The sequence below is a fragment of the Tilletiopsis washingtonensis genome, assembly GCF_003144115.1.
Source record: "Tilletiopsis washingtonensis strain MCA 4186 unplaced genomic scaffold FA09scaffold_6, whole genome shotgun sequence".
NCBI classification, from domain to species: Eukaryota; Fungi; Basidiomycota; class Exobasidiomycetes; order Entylomatales; genus Tilletiopsis; species Tilletiopsis washingtonensis.
In genome coordinates this window covers 565,414-582,496 of record NW_020312003.1, presented here as the reverse complement: position 1 = coordinate 582,496, position 17,083 = coordinate 565,414, and the positions used below count along the sequence as shown (strand labels likewise).

At 68.0% G+C, this 17,083-nt stretch overlaps 8 protein-coding genes across 8 annotated transcripts; 3 read left to right on the top strand and 5 right to left on the bottom strand.

Moving 5' to 3' along the window:
* Positions 1 to 63: 63 nt before the first annotated feature.
* On the bottom strand, positions 64 to 3,265 carry FA09DRAFT_328854 (Pkinase-domain-containing protein). Its single transcript, XM_025741941.1, has 9 exons — positions 2,727 to 3,265; positions 2,325 to 2,512; positions 2,124 to 2,269; positions 1,941 to 2,072; positions 1,766 to 1,884; positions 946 to 1,713; positions 605 to 882; positions 264 to 547; positions 64 to 199 (listed from the first exon to the last, which is right to left on the bottom strand). The coding sequence occupies exons 1-9, from the start codon at positions 2,983 to 2,985 to the stop codon at positions 175 to 177; spliced, it is 2,199 nt and encodes a 732-aa protein (XP_025599741.1). The 5' UTR covers positions 2,986 to 3,265; the 3' UTR covers positions 64 to 174.
* A 553-nt stretch (positions 3,266 to 3,818) lies between these two features.
* On the bottom strand, positions 3,819 to 5,866 carry FA09DRAFT_295284 (SKN1-domain-containing protein; the record flags this gene model as incomplete). Its single annotated transcript, XM_025740110.1, has 9 exons — positions 3,819 to 3,942; positions 3,994 to 4,058; positions 4,115 to 4,303; positions 4,357 to 4,575; positions 4,628 to 5,062; positions 5,168 to 5,307; positions 5,360 to 5,373; positions 5,426 to 5,684; positions 5,734 to 5,866. The coding sequence occupies 9 exons, from the start codon at positions 5,864 to 5,866 to the stop codon at positions 3,819 to 3,821; spliced, it is 1,578 nt and encodes a 525-aa protein (XP_025599740.1).
* A 1,529-nt stretch (positions 5,867 to 7,395) lies between these two features.
* Positions 7,396 to 8,565, top strand: FA09DRAFT_337583 (DUF1771-domain-containing protein; the record flags this gene model as incomplete). Its single annotated transcript, XM_025744010.1, has 5 exons — positions 7,396 to 7,779; positions 7,850 to 8,087; positions 8,141 to 8,280; positions 8,335 to 8,499; positions 8,551 to 8,565. The coding sequence occupies 5 exons, from the start codon at positions 7,396 to 7,398 to the stop codon at positions 8,563 to 8,565; spliced, it is 942 nt and encodes a 313-aa protein (XP_025599739.1).
* A 3-nt stretch (positions 8,566 to 8,568) lies between these two features.
* FA09DRAFT_328852 (putative NADPH dehydrogenase 2) lies at positions 8,569 to 9,824 on the bottom strand. Its single transcript, XM_025741940.1, has one exon. The coding sequence runs from the start codon at positions 9,788 to 9,790 to the stop codon at positions 8,645 to 8,647; it is 1,146 nt and encodes a 381-aa protein (XP_025599738.1). The 5' UTR covers positions 9,791 to 9,824; the 3' UTR covers positions 8,569 to 8,644.
* A 590-nt stretch (positions 9,825 to 10,414) lies between these two features.
* On the bottom strand, positions 10,415 to 12,227 carry FA09DRAFT_231879 (hypothetical protein). The gene is made up of 2 exons (XM_025739599.1): positions 11,548 to 12,227; positions 10,415 to 11,492 (listed from the first exon to the last, which is right to left on the bottom strand). The coding sequence occupies exons 1-2, from the start codon at positions 12,025 to 12,027 to the stop codon at positions 10,479 to 10,481; spliced, it is 1,494 nt and encodes a 497-aa protein (XP_025599737.1). The 5' UTR covers positions 12,028 to 12,227; the 3' UTR covers positions 10,415 to 10,478.
* FA09DRAFT_231872 (hypothetical protein) lies at positions 12,158 to 13,066 on the bottom strand. The gene has a single exon (XM_025739598.1). The coding sequence runs from the start codon at positions 12,947 to 12,949 to the stop codon at positions 12,428 to 12,430; it is 522 nt and encodes a 173-aa protein (XP_025599736.1). The 5' UTR covers positions 12,950 to 13,066; the 3' UTR covers positions 12,158 to 12,427.
* On the top strand, positions 13,067 to 13,756 carry FA09DRAFT_231869 (hypothetical protein). The gene has a single exon (XM_025739597.1). It carries the CDS (start codon positions 13,184 to 13,186, stop codon positions 13,550 to 13,552), a length of 369 nt encoding a protein of 122 aa, XP_025599735.1. The 5' UTR covers positions 13,067 to 13,183; the 3' UTR covers positions 13,553 to 13,756.
* Positions 13,757 to 13,895: 139 nt separating this feature from the next.
* Positions 13,896 to 17,003, top strand: FA09DRAFT_359480 (hypothetical protein). The gene is made up of 3 exons (XM_025745115.1): positions 13,896 to 15,678; positions 15,734 to 16,188; positions 16,246 to 17,003. The coding sequence occupies exons 1-3, from the start codon at positions 14,125 to 14,127 to the stop codon at positions 16,823 to 16,825; spliced, it is 2,589 nt and encodes an 862-aa protein (XP_025599734.1). The 5' UTR covers positions 13,896 to 14,124; the 3' UTR covers positions 16,826 to 17,003.
* The last annotated feature ends 80 nt before the right edge of the window (positions 17,004 to 17,083 follow it).

Below are 17,083 nucleotides of genomic sequence, written 5' to 3'. Positions count from 1 at the left end.
TCAGCGGGGAATGCGGAGACGGGACGCTGGGCGTCGGCGGCCCGTCAATGCGCGGAACGAGGCGTGTGAAGGAGGTTGTAACAGATGCAGCGGCGGCCAGAGTGTTGTACATGCGAGAGAGGGAGTGAAATGGAAAGGTCAGAGAGCGAGGCGCACACTATCGTCGGGCAACGTTCATCCGCCGCCAGCCAGCTCGACGCTGCGGAGAGGAAGCGTGAGCCACGGTCTCCACGGGGCATGAAGACATTGCCGAAGGCACTCACATGAGACGCGTGGCGCACTCGAGGAAGAGGAACGGACTAGACACGTCCTTGCGTCCCTCGGGCACGGGCGGCGTCAGGCTCGGGCCCTTGGGTGCCGCAGCGCCAGAGGCAGCGCCGCCCTGCGACGATTCCTGATACGCCTGCTCGAGCGTGGCGCCGAGCGCATCGGCATCGACGCCGCTGCTCTCGGGTGCGGCCGGCGGCAGGCGCACGTAGCCGACGTTGCGGAAGTCGACGAGGTAGTTCGAGTCGTCGACGCGGTAGAGCTGCAGGTTCATTCGGACCTGAACAGCAGCGGCTCGTCAGGAAGATGCATGCCGTGGCGGCGCGGCTCCACTCACGATGACGTTCTGCACCTTCCACCGCGTCTCGATGAAGAAGAGGTCGTCGCCCTTGGCCGCGTCCTCGCTCTCGCCCGCCGCCTTGTCGCCCTTCGACGGCTGAGTCTCGGACGGCGCACGCCACTCCATGCCGAGCACCTGCAGCGTGCGGTAGAGCTCGAGCATAATCTCCATCGGCGGGCTGCGGCTGCGGATGCCAAAGTGCCAGCGCGAGCGCGGCTTGCGCTGCGGAGCGGCGGGCGCCGGCGCGGGCTCCGGCGGCGCGCCGCCGGCTGGGCCTGCGGCACGCGCGGGTAAATATCAGCCGCAGTTCACCCGGCAGAGCGGTGCGCGCAACTCACCGACGTTGCCTCGCAGCAGGCTCGTCTCGAGCACGCCGATGCCGGAGTGCACTGGCGTGGCGGACTCTGCCAGGTCGTCGTCTGTGGCGTCCTCGTCGCTGAGCAGCGTGCCGCCGTCGTCGGAGGTCTCGGCGGCGTCGTCGGTCGCGTTGCCATCGAGGATAACGCTGTGGTCCGGCTCGTCCGTGACGTTGCCGTCCACAGGTTGCGGCGGCGCACTGCGACCCTGCCGCTTGATGCTCGTCGAGCGACCCAGCTCGGAGAGGCCCGCATTCCACGCCGGCGGACTCTGCGCGAGGAAGCCCTGCATCTCTTTCTGCTCATCGAGGTGCGCCGTCTGCAGCATGCGCTTGTGGTCGCGCACAAGCTGGTAGGCCACCTTGACCTGGTTGTCGCTCGGGTCCATCAGGTGCTGCACGACGTCCTCGCGCGTGAAGCCGACCATCTTGCCGGCCAGCTCCTCCACAATCTCCTCCTCCAAGTGCCCCAGGTCCGGCGTAGAGAGGGCATCGCCCGGCTCTGGTGTGGCGCCTTCGCTGCCTTCTGGTGAGGGATCCGCAGAGCGCGACATCATGAAGTCGAAGCCCGGCGACTCCGCGGCAGGCGTTGGCGGCAGAGGGCGCAAGTACGCTGGCAGGTTCTGCTTGAACCAGGGCAGCTGGCGAATCTCGGCGATGGTGATGCGCTTGACGGGATCAACGACGAGCATGCAGGACAGCAGGTGCTTCGCCTCGGCCGACAGATATGACGGCAGCGAGTAGATGCCGCCTGTGGGAAGGTCAGCAGGCGCAGGGCATGAGCGACGCCGGCGAGCACGCACCGTTGATCTTCTTGAACAGCGTCGGGATGTACTCGTCGTCGAACGGCAGGCGTCCGCACAGCATCACATACAGGATCACGCCGCAGCTCCAGATGTCGATCTCGGGGCCGGCATAGAGCCTGGGTGTGCGAGGTCAGCCGGGCACGTCGGCGGTGAATCGCGAGAAGCTACGCACTTGCCGGAAATCACCTCTGGTGCCGCGTAGTTCGGACTGCCGCAGCTCGTCTTGAGGAAGTCGCCATCGGTCATGATGTTCGACAGGCCAAAGTCGCCGATCTTGACGTTGAGGAACTCGTCGAGCAGGAGGCTGTGGCGGGTGTTAGGCTCGCACAGGCGGGGAGCGGTGCAGGCGACTCACTTCTCCGGCTTGAGGTCGCGGTGCACGATCTTGTGCCGGTGCGTGTATTCGATGGCACAGATGATCTGCTGGAAGAAGCGCCGTGCCTCGTCCTCGGACATGCGGCCCCGGTCGACGATGTACTGGAACAGCTCGCCGCCGGCGTACTGCAGTGCGCGTCAGACAGCACATCGGGGCTGTCTCTGCACAGCACGCGCTCACCTCAATGACCATGATGATGTCGCTGGGCGTCGTGATGACCTCGTACAGCTTGATGATGTGTGGATGGCGCAGAAGCTTCAGGTACTGGATCTCACGCTTCACGCGTCCGCCCATGTCCATCGACGAGATCTTCCGCCGATTGATGATCTTCATCGCCACGCGGTGTCCGGTGATAGAGTGCGTAGCCACTGGAGATCCGAGGTCAGCGTCACCTTACACGAGCAGGACGATCGGGCTGAGCGTCTTCTCGTATCGCGAAGGAGCGATCGGCCGCCTCAGCAGAAGAGGGCCGCCACTACTGCATCTAGACCATGGCTCCGCGACTGCGCACTCTCTCTGCGCCTGTTGGGCCTCCATTCGACATCTGCAGCTGCAGAAGCGTCGCATGTCCGTGGCACTCACGCTTGACCTTGCCGAAGCTGCCCGTGCCGAGCGTCTGCTGCAGCGTGTACTGCCCGATGCGCACCGGCGGCTTCTTGGGCGCGCCCGACGACTGCGGCCGGCTGCCGCCCGAGCTGCGCGACGAGCGCTCGCGCGAGCTCTGGCGCCGGTCGGGCGTGTCCGAGCCCGGCGCACGCCCATCATGGCCCGAGCTGGGGCCCGGACTGTCCGGCCGGTCGCTGCCGATGCGGTCGCTGGGATGCCGCGAGTGCTGCGACATGCTGAGCACGGGCTCGCAGGAGCTGTCGGACTATCAGATGTTACGCCTGTGCTCCGCAGCTAAGGGCCAGACCAATGCAGGGGCCTCGTCTGAGTACGGGTCGGAACGCCAGCTGCTGGCGGCTGAGGCACAGCGATGATGCTGGGTGTGATGCTCCGCCGCACAACGAGACGCCAGCGCGTCGTGCTCTGCGGCAGGCGCACGTGTACGTGAGACGGAGAAGTGCAGACGGCGTGTGCTGCGCGAGGGTGCGATGTGCGGTGCGTGTGTGGTGGTGGTGTGAGGCAGGGTGAAGGTCAGGCAACCCCGGACCGGCCAATCTTGCTGCTGGCACGGCGGCGTGGCTCGAGCACGGTCACGTGCGCTGCGCCACGCGCGCGCGCGCGCGCGCCGCCAAGAGACCTTGGTGTGCCCTCCCGACAGCCGCCGACTCATGATCTGACACCACTCCAGCCCTCTGTGAGCATGTGAACGGCGAGAGCACTGCACAGCAGATTTTGAGTCCAAAGGGTGCGGCAACAGCGCCGGCATGCTTGCTCGGCAGCGCTTCCGGGCGCGCCTCCCGCCTTAACCCACCAGCGCGGCGCGCGGCGGCGTGGCAAGACGCGCATGCGAGGCAGGGCACCGAGGACCAGCCAAGTGTATGTGCTTCCAGAGCGGATCAGACAGGCGTGATGAGGGCGGACATGGGTGATGAGAGAGAGCGGGAAGGGTCGGGCCAATGTGTGAACTATAGAGTCAATGCTCGGTGCTGTCAGTGAGGTGTGTGCTGCGCGCGGTCTAGGTGTGTGAGAGAAGCGGAAGGGGAGAGGCCGGGGCGGCGGGCGAGGCGTCTAGCAGCCGTCCTTCAGGCGGTTCTTGACCGTCTTGAAGCCGCCGGCCTCGTATGTGGTCACGTTGGGGTTCATGTAGAGCACCTTGTGGTCCTCGATGTACTTGGCCGTCGGGTGATCGTCGCTGCCGGCAGCGTGTCAGCGCGCATTCTCGCAGCCGAGGCGGCGTGCTCACGGATCGCACGACAGGCGCTCCGGCTGGCCGTCCAGCTGATACAGCCGCACGTAGTCGACCTTCATCTGCGGCGCATCTGCATCAGCATCGCGCCACTGCCGCTGCGTCACCGCCTACCCACCTGCGCTGGGAAGACGAGCTGTCGCGGGGTGCCCGAGGTGAGGTCGACCGTCTGGAACTGCGGCGACACGCCGAGGTTCATGATGATGCTCATCGGCTCCGTCGGCACGGTGCGCTGGCTGATGTCGAGCTTCGGCACCGGGCCGATGGCTGCGCCCTTGACGGTCCAGGTGCGCTCGCCGTCGACATACTACGCAGGCGCGTCAGCAAAGCACAGCGCTGTCGCTCCACGCCCACACGCACCCAGGTGACCTCGCCCTTGCCGTTGGCGTCCCAGTCCGGCGAGTACTCCATGCCGTACCGGATGTACTTCTGCTGCGTGCCCGTGAAGCCCGTGTCGGGGCACTGGCTCAGCGCGCTGACACTCTCCTGCAGCGGGCCGCCGACGTAGTCGTTGATGCGGGTCTGGTCGCCGCGTGCAGCATTGAGGTCGACGACGTCCGAGGTGTTGCCCCAGAAGTACTGCAAGACGGCGTCAGCACAAGGTGCATCGAGGCAGACCTCTGCCACTCACGTCGTCGTCGAACGGTGCCGTCTGCAGCGACTGCGAGGCCCATACGTGCGTCTCGCCGGCGTGCGTCTGCACCTGCGCCTCGAGGACGTCGATCTCGGGACTACTCCGGCCCACGTTGTGGTTCGGGCCCGGGTGATCCTCGCCCGGGCAGGTGCATGCCGGCGTGCGCATGCCCGGCAGCGTCGACAGCTGACCCTTGGGGTTCTGGTACTCGCCAGTCGAGTGGATCGCACGATCAGGGCCCGTGCCGTTCGTCCAGGTCTGGTTGGGCAGGATGCCCGTGTCGCAGGCTGCGGGATAGCTGTACGGCCACATGCCTGCCGTCGAGCCGAGGTAGCCTGGCCGGCCCAGGTTGCCCATCGTCCATGCCGCCGGCCAGTAGCCGCTCGTGCGCTGGGTGCCGGGCATCATGATGGCAAACTCGATGTAGCCGCCCTGCAGGTGCAAGAGCGTCAGAGCAGCCACAGTGCTATGCCGCAGTCAGCGCACCTGGTAGCAGAGCTGTAGGAGGTGCGGGTCAGCACAGGCAGGCAGGGAGACGCCCGACGCGCTCACCTTGTTCCACGACTGCAGCATGCCTGACCGGAAGTTGAGCGCGTGCGTCTCCATCTCGAGCAGCGTGATGGTGAGCGCGCCGCCGGTCGTGTTGACGGCTTCTGGGCTGTACCACTCGTAGTCGCCTGCGCTACGTCAGTCTGTGCGCCTCTTTCCACGCTCCGGACCGCCATTCACCAGTCGCGCCGTACCTGAAGGCACCTTGTCAGCAAGAGCAGTGCGCTGGACACCGCAGCGACTCACCAGATGTCGACTGCCTCCCAGAACGGATCGTCGCCGGGCCAGAAGGTGCGCCCCTCCGTCTCGAACTCATCGCTGAAGACGACATGGTAGTCGCCCAGCGCGCCCGTCCACTTCTGCGCCGCCGGCGGCGTGTCGGGATCGACGAGCCGCCGCTGTCCCGGGAACGTCGCGACCTGTCCCGTGCCGTTTGTCCCTCCGAGGTTGAACGCGCCCTTGGTCGACTCGACCTTGGCCGTGAAGTGCGAGATGATGGGGTAGCCTGGCGCAGCGTCAGGACGTGAAGCACACGCAGCCGCCGCTGCACTCACCCATGAACAGCGTCAGCAGCCCGCCGCCGATGAGGGCCAATGTGAGCACGTTCAGCAGGCCACGCAGGTTGATGGCGTTGGAGTGGGCGTCTGCATTGCGCGGGTTGTGCAGCTCGTCGTCGGGCTCGGCCATCTTCGAGTAGCCGTCCTTGCCGTCGAGCGGCACGGCGGCGCCGGCGTAGCCTGCCGCCGAGCTGCTCTCGTCGCTGAACGAGTCGCCCAGCCCGCTGTGCCCGAGGCTGCGGCGGCGCAGGTGCTGTGTGCTGCCGTACGGCGAGTCGCTCATGGCGCTCGGACTGCCATGGCCGAGCAGGCTGCTGCCGGGCGAGTCGCGCCGCAGCGCCAGCGACGCCGCCGACGACGCCGCCGTGCCGCTGCCGTAGGGCGAGTGTGCCGGCGGCGCGTTGCTCACGCGTGCGTAGGACATGGTGGGCTGGAGGTGGTGGAGGCGAGGCAGGCGTGCGTCGAGCCGTCGATCAGCGAGCCTGCGAGAAGCGCACGGCGGCCGCCTCGGGCTGTGCTGCTGCTGTCGCTGCCGCTGCGTCACCTCTGTCGCCAGCGAGGGGCGCAGCCCAGCATCGCTTGTGCCTGACGCTCTGGCCGTTGCCGCGGCACAACGCTGCGGCCGCAACGGCGCGGGTCCAGCGCAAGGAGCGCCGGACAGGCGCATCGGCGGCGCTCCGAGCGCGCGTCGGGGCGTTGGTCTGCTGTGCTGGGCTGCACGGCGGCCTTCTCTCATCAAGAGCACCACGCACGGCTCGCCGGCAGCGTGTGCGCTCGCCTGCCTGATGCGCACATGCAGCATGCACCTGGGCCGCTGCTGCATGATGCTACGGCGCCTCTTGCGAGGCAAAGAAGAGCGGTGTTGCGCGGCGCGTGTTGCTCGCGGCGCAGAAAATCGGGGCCAAGACGCCGCGCGCAGGAGAGAGGCCGGCGGCGGCGGGCGCGGCGGCTCGTCTTGACGCACCTCTGCCGCGCCTTGCGCAGCCACAAGGCACAAGAAGACGTGCGGCGCACCGCCGCAGCCGCGGCCGGCGGTCGGTCAGGGGCATGCTCGCGCGACCGCCGGAGCCGGCGGCCCCCTCCTCGCTGCGCGGCACCTCGCCTGCGCCATGCACGCGCCTCGGCGCGCTCTCGCGCCTCCTGCGCCGCACCGCCAGCAGGCGGCAGCAGCGTCGTTTGGCAGGCGGCGTTTGAGCGATGCATGCAGCCTGCAGCCCATCGAGGGCCTGCACGCCAGCCCAGAAACGCTGCCAATCGTGCGCAGCCGCAGGCAGAGCGCCCTCGCACGTCGACTGCCGGAGGATTGGCCTGTGGAAGCGAGCTGTCGCTGAGCAGCGTCTCGAAACGAGCAATGCCACGGCGTGCGCCTCCAACTCGACTGCCGCTCTCTGCTGCTGGGCTCGACGGCGAGAGAGGCAGCGCTGCAGCGTGAGAGGAGCTGTCGGGGCGGAGCTTGTTTTGCGGCGCAGCGAGCCTTGCGCCCTGCATGATCGGCGGCCAGGCATCACGTGACGCTGGTCCCTGAGGCCCGGGCCGGCCGGCCGATGCGCCGACGAGGCCGGCGGCCGGCGGCCGGCGACACCGCCATCCGCCGGCGGCCCGCTGCGAGACGCATCACCGCGCCCATCCCCGGACTCTGCCAGCCGTGCGCGCGCCATCATGGCCAACGAGATCGTCGCCTTCCTCAAGGCGCACCAGCGCCAGATCATCCGCTACGGCAAGAAGCTTTTCTTTTTCCTCAAGAAGAAGCAGGCCAGCGGCGGCGCGGGCGGCCATAGCCAGGCGCAGCAGCCGCAGCAGCACCAGCAGCAGCAGGGCGGCGCGTGGCAGCAGCCGCAGCAGCCGTGGCAGCAACAGCAGCAGCAGGGCTATCCGCAGCAGCAGCAGGGATACGGCCAGCAGCAGCAGGGCTATGGCCAGCAGCAGCAGGGATATGGCGGCCCGCAGCAGCACGGCGGATGGCAGGCGGGCCAGGGCCATGGCATGCCGGCCACGCATGCGCCGGGCGTCAAGCCCAACCACGGTCGCTACGATGACAACCAGGTGAGTGCATGATGCAACACGGGAGAGGCATAGACTGGCGCTGCGGTGGATGCTCATGCCTCGAGCGCAGGTGAACCAGGCCAACGAGCGCTACCAGCAGCTGCGCAACTCGGCGCGCTCCGAGGGCGACGCCATGGCGCGCTGCTTCGACGCCTCGCACAAGGCCTACTCGTCGGGCGACGGCGCCCGCGCCAAGCAGCTCAGCAACGAGGGCAATGACCACAAGCGCCGCATGAACGACTTCAATCAGCAGGCGGCCGACTGGATCTTCAAGGCGAACAACGAGGACTCGGCGGAGAACGAGGTTGGTGCGTGTGCGCCTGGGCAGATTGGCAGCGCAAGGGCTCACATGTGCCGGCAGACCTGCACGGCCTCTACACGGCCGAGGCCATCGAGCGCACCGAGCGAGCCGTGCGCGAGGCGCAGCAGCAGGGCAAGCCGGAGCTGCGTGTCATCGTCGGCAAGGGCCTGCACTCCAAGGACCACGTCGCGCACATCAAGGTAAGCACCACAGCCTGCTGCGAAGCCGCCGCCCCACTGACCCCTCCTACTCAGCCGGCCATCGAGAAGCTCATGCGCGACTACAATCTCTCTGCGCAGCTGGACCCGCACAACTCCGGCGTGCTCGTCGTGCACCTTGGCGGCGGCGGTGGCGGCACGCGCGACGCTGGCGGCTTCACGCGCGAGCTCGCCAAGCAGGCGAGCGGCAACGAGGAGCAGGTGAGTGCGCCTGGCAGTGTACCATTGAAGCGACAACTGACAAGCGGGCAGTGCTCGGTCATGTAGGCATCGCAGCCCGCGCAAGTATACCATCTGGGCAGTCCATTAATGCATCATCTATGTATAGACGCGGGGGGGGGGGGTATCACAGGTTGGCGGAGCGCTGCTCCTTGGCGTACGTGGGGTAGTCCGTGTAGCCCTTGGCGCCCTGGCTGTAGAACGTGTTGCGGTCGTAAGGATGCAGCTCGTGCCCATCGCGGATGCGCGCAGGCAGGTCAGGGTTGGAGATGAAGTACCTCCCGAAAGCCAGGACATCGCCGGTTCGGTTGGCGTGCGCGATGCCGTCCTCGGCCTTGAAGCCGCCAGCGGCGATGAAGATGGTGCCCTTGCCGAGCTCAGCGACGGCTTTCCGCAGCGGCTCGACGGACTGCGCATCGGCCGTCTCTGGCGGCACATCGTTGATGCCCGCGACGCGCGGCTCCACCACGTGCAAGTAGCCCAGCTGCGGGTGCGCGCGCAGCATGCTCTCCACGAACGGCACGTAGAGGTCCAGCGGCTTCGAGTACACCTCCTCCAGCTGGAAGTCGCTGAACGGTGAGATGCGGTAGCCCACGCGGCCCGCCTCGCCGTCCATGGCATCGACAACGCGCTTCAATAGCTTGAGGGGGAAGGCGCTGCGCCTCTCCACGCTGCCGCCGTAACCGTCCGAGCGCTGGTTTGTTATGGGCTCAACGAATTGGTTCGGGAGGTATCCATTAGCGCCATGCACCTCCACGCCGTCGAAGCCGGCAAGGCGTGCGTTGCGCGTGGCCGTGTGGTACTCCTCGGCCACGCGGTCGAGGTCCTCCTCCGTCAGGGCGCGCGCCGGCGTCTTGCCGCCGGGCACCGTCGTGGCACTGGCGCTAACGGCCGAGTAGTCGCGCCCGTCGACCTGCCAGGTGCCGTTGCCGGCGGCGCGGCCGAGGTGCCAGAGCTGCGCAAAGATGAAGCCGCCATTTGCATGCACGGCGTCGGTGACCTTACGCCAGCCGGCGACGTGCGCCTCGCTCCAGAGGCCCGGCACGCGGTCGTTCTTGCTGCTCTCGGGCGACACGACGACGCCCTCGCTGATGAGCAGGCCGCCGGGCGAGGCGCGCTGGGCGTAGTAGGTGACCTGCTCGGCGCTGCCGGGCACGTACGCCGTGTTGCGGAAGCGCGTGAGGGGCGCCAGCGCCACGCGGTGCTGCAGCTGCAGCGGGCCGAGCTTGAGCGGCTGGAAGAGCGCAGAGGAGGCGGCGGCAGAGGAGCTCATGTTGAGGCGAATGGGTGGTGGGAGGTGGTGGTCGAGAGTCGAGATGAGCGCGCCTCATATAGCCCTCGCGGCACGCTCGGCGCGCGCCAAGGAAGCCAGCTGAACTCGCGGCGGCGTCGGCGTCTGCTCCGGCCCGGCGCGCCGCACGCTTAACTCCGGGCTCTGCCTTCAAGCAGCCTCGACGCCCGCTCCACTCGCCTCGCCTCGCTCTCGCTCTGCGTGGCCCTCGGGGTCAGCCCGGCCACGCACATCTCGAGAAGCTCTGCTGCGGCCGCAAGGCAAGGGCCGGTCGCCTCCACTCTAGACTGCTGCTCGCCATACCCGTCGGCTCGGCGCTGCTCAGCTGCACTCGCGGAGCTTCGAGTGCAGGGCCTCGCGGCTCTAACGCCGCCACAGGGCGAAGGGCAGGCGCGAGCACGCGCTGTCCGTGCAGGTGGCGCGGTCTTCTGGCGTGCTCGCAGCAAGTCGGCTGGATCGAGTCTTCTGCACCTCGCGTTCGCCCCTCAGCCTTCGCTCAGCATCACACGACGGCGGGAGTGGGCAGATATGCATTCTCGTAATGTCATGAATGCAGAAACGTGCCGTTCGCTAAATTTGGGGGACCTCGCGCGCGCACGGGCGCAGCAGCTGAGCGTCGGGACTAGTGTAGGGGAGGGGGGAAGGGGGGCAGAGCCTCGCTGGTCACAGCTTAGACGAGGGCGCCCTTGCTGCCGGGGAACTTCTTGTACGCATCAGCCACCGACACGCGGCCGGCGGCGTTGGTGTTGAACGACTGGCACGGCTCGTCGCCGTCGCCGCCCTTGAGCTTGCCCCAGGCGGGCGCGAGCGTCTTGCCGACAAAGTCGAGCGCGGCGCCCGTGATCTTGTACAGCGTCTGCACCTGCGTCGGGATGAGCTCGGTGACCGTGGCCTGGTAGAGGAAGCAGCTGAGCGCCTGCGGGTCCTCGAGCAGCTGTGCCGTGTTGAAGACGCCGCCGCTGAGGTTCCCGGCGTCCACGCCCGCGAAACTGTTGACCTTTCCGGCGTTGCCACCGACGGAGAGCAGCGAGGGGTCGATGCGGCCGGCGTTGAGCAGCGTAATGACGATGTCAACGAGCGAGAAGGGGCTGCCCAGCGGGCGGCGCTTCCAGCTGGGCAGGAGGCGCTCGTGGCCGGGCGTGTACACGAGCTCGCCGTCGGCCTTGCGCTCGACGGAGAAGAAGGCGAAGAGGTTCTTCTCGTCGAGATAGATACGGTTTGCTCCAGTCTCCGGATCAGCCGTGTTATTCGCCGCAAACTCCGCGACGAAGCGCTCGGCCGCCGTGGTGACCACGAGGCCGCCGAAGGCCGAGTTGAAGAAGAGCGGGTTGCGCTCCACGCTCTGATGCCAGCGGCGCGACTTGTGCTTGAGCATGACTTCCGGGGTGAAGACGTCCACGCCGTCAGCGGAGTTGTTGCCGCCGTCGGCCAGGAGCTCCTTGAAGAGGTCGAGCTTCAGCAGCACATTGTCGTTGTTCGCGCCCGGCTCATAGTAGTCCTGGCGCACGATGGAAGCGTCTCCCTCGTAGATGTTGTGGGCGTTAATGCCCTGCGGCTGGCCGAATAGCAGGTTCGTCACGCCGCCGAGGCCCTTGGAGCCGTACGGGCCGCCGATCGACCACGTCAGGTCGAGCAGGTTGCCGTTGAAGAGCACGGCGTAGGCGTTGAGGGCAGCCGCCAGGTCCTGAGGTCAAGAGTCAGTGCTGGTCGCTCCAAGCAGACCTCCTGGCGCCACTCACCAGGCCCACGCCGAAAACCTTGACGATTGCGTCGATTCCCTGTGTGAGAGTCGTGACGCCGCTGCGGTCCAGGTATCCGTGGTTGGCCAGCAGGTTGAGGCCCGGGCAGGGGCCGCGGATGTCGTTCGGGCCCGGGGCGATGAACTTGTGCTCGTCGGACGTCAAGTCGACCGTCTGCTCGGCGTCGTTGAACTTGAACGAGGCCGGATCGATGAGCGCCGTGATGGAGCGCTTGCCGTCGGCGCGCTTCTTGTACACCTCGCCGCCCTTGCGGATCTCGGCAGAGCGCTCGCGGAAGGCCTGGAAGGCCGCCTCGTCGGCCGCCTTGGCGCGAGCGTAGAACTCGGGGTCGGCCGACTCGGCGCGAGCAAGCAGCTCGGCGATGCCGGCCTCGCCCTTGCCGACGAAGGCAGGGAACGCCGCGGCAGAGCCGGCGAGCGCGAGGGTGGCGAGGGTGGCGAAAGGGGTGCTGAGCTTCATGGCTAGCTCGAGTGGGAGAGGAGAGGGGAGGGGATCGGAGAGGATGATGAGGAATCGACGCTTGGGCGGCCCTCTCGCCTCGTCTTTATACCCCTTTGGACGCCACCAGAAGACGCTGCCCGGCGAGCTGCCACACGGCACAGACCCTTGCAGGCCAACCAGCCAGCGTGACTTGCAAATCTGCCATCACAGTGTCGTGATTCTGCGCACAGTCAGATGATTTCCGCACGCTGGAGCCGAAGAAGAGGGAGCGCTACCAGTTGGCCGGCGCTCGGTAAAGTCCCCGTAAGGGCTTCCTGGGCGAAGCGGGCATTGGCTGATGACAATTGCGTGCGACCAGCAGGCGCGCTGCGGCCAAGCGCGAGAGTGCAATCACGAGCGACTCAGAGGCGACCTATTCTCAGCGCACTCTGGCCTCTGCAAATGGGCGATGTGTGGCCGGATGCGCCACCCATGGGCAATCTTCTGGTCCGAATGAGATCCTCCGTCCATCGCGCGGACGCAACTGCTCCGGCGCTGCAGCCTCCGTGCGCAGAACAGACAAGCCGGCGCCAGCTTCGCCGCTAGCGTCGTGGAGCGTATGGCGTCTTTGGGTGAGAGTGCCAGCGCAGAGGTCTGTGCCATCCCGCGCGGCGCCAGGTAGAGCCGCACGTTGCACGGGCGCAAGCGACGGAGAGCGCGAGCTAGCGAGGGCGAGGGAGCAAAGAAGATCTGCTCCTTCAGTCGTGCTCGGTGCGCTAGCGCGATGCCGACCCGCTAGCAGACACGTCCGAGAGCAGCCTTCATGCTCCAGGGGGCAAACTCTTGCGACGGATGCGCTCCTGGGACGAGACGCTTTCGCCGAAGGTGCTCCGTGCACGTCGTTGCCAGCCGGCGGCCGGCGGCTGCTCGCCTGCACGTCGGCCGGACCCCGACTCCGCATTTCCGCTAGTGGGGCCCTCTATTGTGCAGCGTGCCGCCATGAGGTGCTGCGTGCGTCGCGAGCGTGCTCTGTGGGCACCCGTGGCCGGCGGCCGGCGCAGTGGCGCAATCTGGGGCGACATCGGGGCGCTCCCAGGGGGGCGCGCACGCCAGACCGCAGCACGGCGCGCATATTTGAATTGCGCCTTGCGCGGCCGCGCGCCGCGCTGAAGCAAGGCAGCTCGCAGCGCACGCCATGCGTGTCGGGTCACGTGCACGGCGGCCGTGGGAACGCTTCTCACCTCGCCGGTCCTCCTGCTCCTCCAGCCGATGCAGGGCTCGGTCAGGGTGCAGCGTACCAGTCCAGAGCGAGATCGCCGAGGTCACGACGGCCGAGGCCGAAGCAGCGCAGATCTTGAGCGGAGATCCTGCCGCTGTCGCTCGCGCGCGAGGAGGTCCAGGCTGTGAGGCCTGTCGCGCCGCTGCTGCTCCGTCCGAAGCCTTCTCCACGCAACTCCCATCAGCCTCTGAGGCTAACCTGAGCTCCCAGTCATCGCCAAGCAGCACGGTCCGGAGCTATGCCTCGTCGTCAGACGTGGCGCAGCGGCGCCCATCGCCTCGCTGACGGCTGCGCTCCGACGGCTGTGCTGCAGAGAGCAAGCGGCGGCGCGGCGTGGCGGATCCTGCGTCCGATGCGCCTCGGCCACTCGGCTCCGGCACGCTTGCGGCCCGACGAGCACTTTCCAGGTAGACGCCCACATCCGTGTCGCACGTGCAGAGATTTTGCAGCGCAACGAGAGGGAGATGGAGAGGTAATGAAGAGGTGCTGCGGCGAGGCCGGCGGCAATTCGATGCGGCGCGGCGGCTCGGCTGTCCTCGCGGCGCGGCGCTGGGGTGCTGTCAGCCGCTCAGCGGCTGCGCATCGCGGGTGCATCGGGCGAACCGCCATCTCCACTTCCTGCGCCACGCCGCGCACTTCCGGCCCTTCCTTCCCGACCACGCTTTCGCCGCTCCAGCCCGTGCACGCGCCGTCGAGCCTCACTCATCGCCTCGCTCGCTGCACCTCACTCGGCACGCCGGCGCACGCACCCATGCCGCCGCACGCCTCGTCCTAGCACCTCTTCATCTGCGCGCCACTGGCTGGTGCACCCTCGCTCCACCCTCCCATCCCTGGCCAGGCCCGGCGGGCCCGCCGCCATGCCGGCGTCGCCGAGCACGTCGTCCGGCGAGGCACGCAAGACGGCCGCCTGCACGCGCTGCTCGCGCCTCAAGGTCAAGTGCGACGGCGGCACGCCGTGTGCGCGCTGCACCAGCGTCGCCGGCGAGGCCGAGTGCTTCTACCGCGTGGCGCTCAAGCGCGGCCCGCCCAAGGGCTGTCCGCCGCGCGGCGGCGTGCGCAAGCACGAGCGCGACGAGCACTCGCAGCCGCCGCAGCAGCAGCAGCTGCGCCGGGCACGCCAGAGCACCAGCAACGAGGAGCAGCGTCTCAGCGAGGCGGCGGCGCGCGAGAGCGAGGCCGCCAGCCACTCGCTGCTCGCGCTTCAGGGCAGCTCCGGCAGCATCTTCCCGCCGCCGGCCGCACACAGCGAGCACTACGGCCACGTGCCGCCGCACGCGCGTCTTGAGAGCAACGACAGCGCAGCGTCGTACCGCTCGGCGTCGGGCGCCGGGCTGCCGCACCTGCCCTCGTCGGCGTCGATGCTGGCGACCATGAACGGCTCCTCGAACGGCGTCTACATGCCACACCCGCCGAGCAGCGAGCCTGGCGCGGCGTGGGGCTCGGCTGGTGAGTCGCGTCCTGCGATGCACTCGCCGCCTCGTGCTGTGGTCCCTGCGCCGCCGCTGCCGTACTCGTCTCCGCGCATTGCCTATCCCTCGGCTGCCTCGCCGCCGTCCAATGCCGGACCGAGTGCGCCGTGGAACGGCGTCATGAAGGCCGATGCGCTGCCTCCGCTGCCTGCCGAGCGCATCGCATCGCCCGTGCGGCCGCCTGGGCCCTACTACGACGCCACAAGCGCGGCGGCAAACCACCTGCTGCACACGCTCGACGAGGAGATCGAGCGCCGCCTGCTGCAGTACTTTCTCTCCTTCATCCACTCGCTCTGGCCCATCTTCTATGCGCCGACGATCCACTCGCTTCGCTCGCTGCGCGAGCGGGAGCCTGTGCTCTGGAAGGCCGTCATCGGCTGTGCGGCTGCAACAGGCGACGCGCCAGAGAACGCCGAGGCGTTCACTGGGTTCGGCACGGCCACCTGGCCGCAGGGCCTGAGCAGCACGCTGATTGCCGATGCGCGCCGTTCGCTGCTGCTGGAGGAGGTCGGCAATCCGCGCATTGCATCCTGCCAGGCGCTGCTGCTCGTCACGCTCGTCGAGCTGGGCCACGGGCGAGTCTCTTGCGCCTGGGCGCTGGGCGGTCTCGCCTGCCGGCAGGCGCTGGATCTTCGCATCAACGTCGGCGAGGCGGAAAGCGACGGCGCACCGGTCTCGTGGCGCGTCGCCTCGGCCGTGCAGGAGGCCCGGCGCATGTACTGGGCGGCGTATGCGCTCGACAAGATCCTCTGCGCCGTGCTCGAGAAGCCCGTCATGCTGCGCGCCGCCGAGGCGTCGCAGCCGCTGCCGGCCACGTCGCGCGAGCGCGATGAGCACGATCTTTGGCTCAGCCACGAGTCCGAGGCCGCTCGCTTCGTCACGCCCGCGGCGCTTGGAGGCCTGCAGGGCCGCTCGACGCACTCTCTGAGCAACTTCGTCGCCGTGAGTAGACATGTGCCGAGCGCGTAGAACGGCACAGCTGACGGGTCCTCTACAGTGGGTCGAGCTGCTGCAGATCCTCGAGAGCGTCATCTCCGATGTCTTCACGCGCCGCGCGGGCCACAGCCGCGGCACTGCACAGGCGTCGCAGATGAGCCAGAAAGCACGGCTCGTGTCTTGGACAGCACGCCTGCCGCTGCATCTGCGCTGGTCCAGTCCGACGGCGCGTGCTATCGGCGGCGAGGACGACGGACGTGCGCAGAGCGGTCAGGGCGAGGTAGCCACGTCGCACCAGCTGACGATGCGCGCGTGGCTCTGCCTCACGTGCCTGCTCCTGCACCGTCCGCTTGTCTCGGCGCCGAGCGGCGAGCCGCCCAAAGGTGGCAAGGCGACGCTCTCTGCGCAGCAGAAGTCTGCGCTGGACGTCTGCTTCGCTGCGGCAAGCGAGATCTGCCAGCTCTTCGACGCGTACGAGAGCTGCTACCGCAGCCGCAAGGTGCCCAGCAGCTGGTCGTGAGTGCTGCCCCGTTGCGCTGACCGAAGCTTCAGCCCGCTGACCCGCCAGTTCAGGTACCTCATCTTTTCCGCCGCGACCATCTTCGCGCCCCTCTCGCGCTCCGGCTCGGCGCTCACGTTTGCGTCGGCGAGCCAGCAGCGCTTTACGCAGTGCATCGCCACGCTGCAGCGCCTCTCGGAGACGTGGGAGATCGGCCGCCTGCACGCTCAGATTCTCATCTCCCTGGGCGGCAAGTCGCCGCAGGGCCTCAGTCCCGCTCCTCCGCCCGTCGAGGCCAGCGCCGAGGAGCAGGCGGGCGACGAGGCCCAGGAGATGCTGCCGCCGCCGCCTGCGCTGCCGTACCCGCACGCACAGCTCTCCGCATCGAACAGCTGGGGCCTCTCGCACGGCGTACCCACCAGCAGCTCCGCCGCCTCGCACCTCGCTGCGCCGCGTGCGCTTGCGTTCGGCCGCGAGGCGCACGACTCGCCGTCGCTGGGCGCGGCTGCGTCGCCGTCGGCGCTTGAGGCGCTTGCCGACGCGGCCTTCATCCCGGCGCTCGAGGGCACGGACCTCTGGGGCGCCATGAACTACCCCATCGGCATGGACCCGGGCAGCTGGGAGACGTTCATGAGCAGCCTGGCCCAGAGCTGAGGCTCCCGCAGCGCATCCGCTTGTTGCGCCGGCGCGCCTGGGCCGGGGCCTTCCTCTTCTTTCATCCTCGCGTTACCTTTCCTCCTCATCCATCTGCTCGCTCGCCCTGCGGCGCAGCGTCGGTCTGTATTAGTATACCACATCATCCTTAGCGGTCCGCACATTCAATGTCCGTCACTATGCGTCGCCCTCCTGTCGCTGAGAGAGGAGGTGGTCTGGCCTCGGGATTCGGGCACGCGCGTGCTTCGTGCCGCGCAC

Coding starts and splice junctions, on each gene's coding strand:
- FA09DRAFT_359480 (XM_025745115.1), top strand. CDS start 14,125: ATGCCGGCGTCGCCGAGCACGTCGTCCGGCGAGGCACGCAAGACGGCC. Junction 15,679..15,733: donor CTCTGAGCAACTTCGTCGCC/GTGAGTAGACAT, acceptor GGTCCTCTACAG/TGGGTCGAGCTGCTGCAGAT. Junction 16,189..16,245: donor AAGGTGCCCAGCAGCTGGTC/GTGAGTGCTGCC, acceptor CCGCCAGTTCAG/GTACCTCATCTTTTCCGCCG.
- FA09DRAFT_231869 (XM_025739597.1), top strand. CDS start 13,184: ATGCGTGTCGGGTCACGTGCACGGCGGCCGTGGGAACGCTTCTCACCT.
- FA09DRAFT_328854 (XM_025741941.1), bottom strand. CDS start 2,985: ATGTCGCAGCACTCGCGGCATCCCAGCGACCGCATCGGCAGCGACCGG. Junction 2,270..2,324: donor ACATCATCATGGTCATTGAG/GTGAGCGCGTGC, acceptor CGCGCACTGCAG/TACGCCGGCGGCGAGCTGTT. Junction 548..604: donor GGAAGGTGCAGAACGTCATC/GTGAGTGGAGCC, acceptor GCTGCTGTTCAG/GTCCGAATGAACCTGCAGCT.
- FA09DRAFT_231879 (XM_025739599.1), bottom strand. CDS start 12,027: ATGAAGCTCAGCACCCCTTTCGCCACCCTCGCCACCCTCGCGCTCGCC. Junction 11,493..11,547: donor AGGTTTTCGGCGTGGGCCTG/GTGAGTGGCGCC, acceptor TCTTGACCTCAG/GACCTGGCGGCTGCCCTCAA.
- FA09DRAFT_328852 (XM_025741940.1), bottom strand. CDS start 9,790: ATGAGCTCCTCTGCCGCCGCCTCCTCTGCGCTCTTCCAGCCGCTCAAG.
- FA09DRAFT_231872 (XM_025739598.1), bottom strand. CDS start 12,949: ATGCGGAGTCGGGGTCCGGCCGACGTGCAGGCGAGCAGCCGCCGGCCG.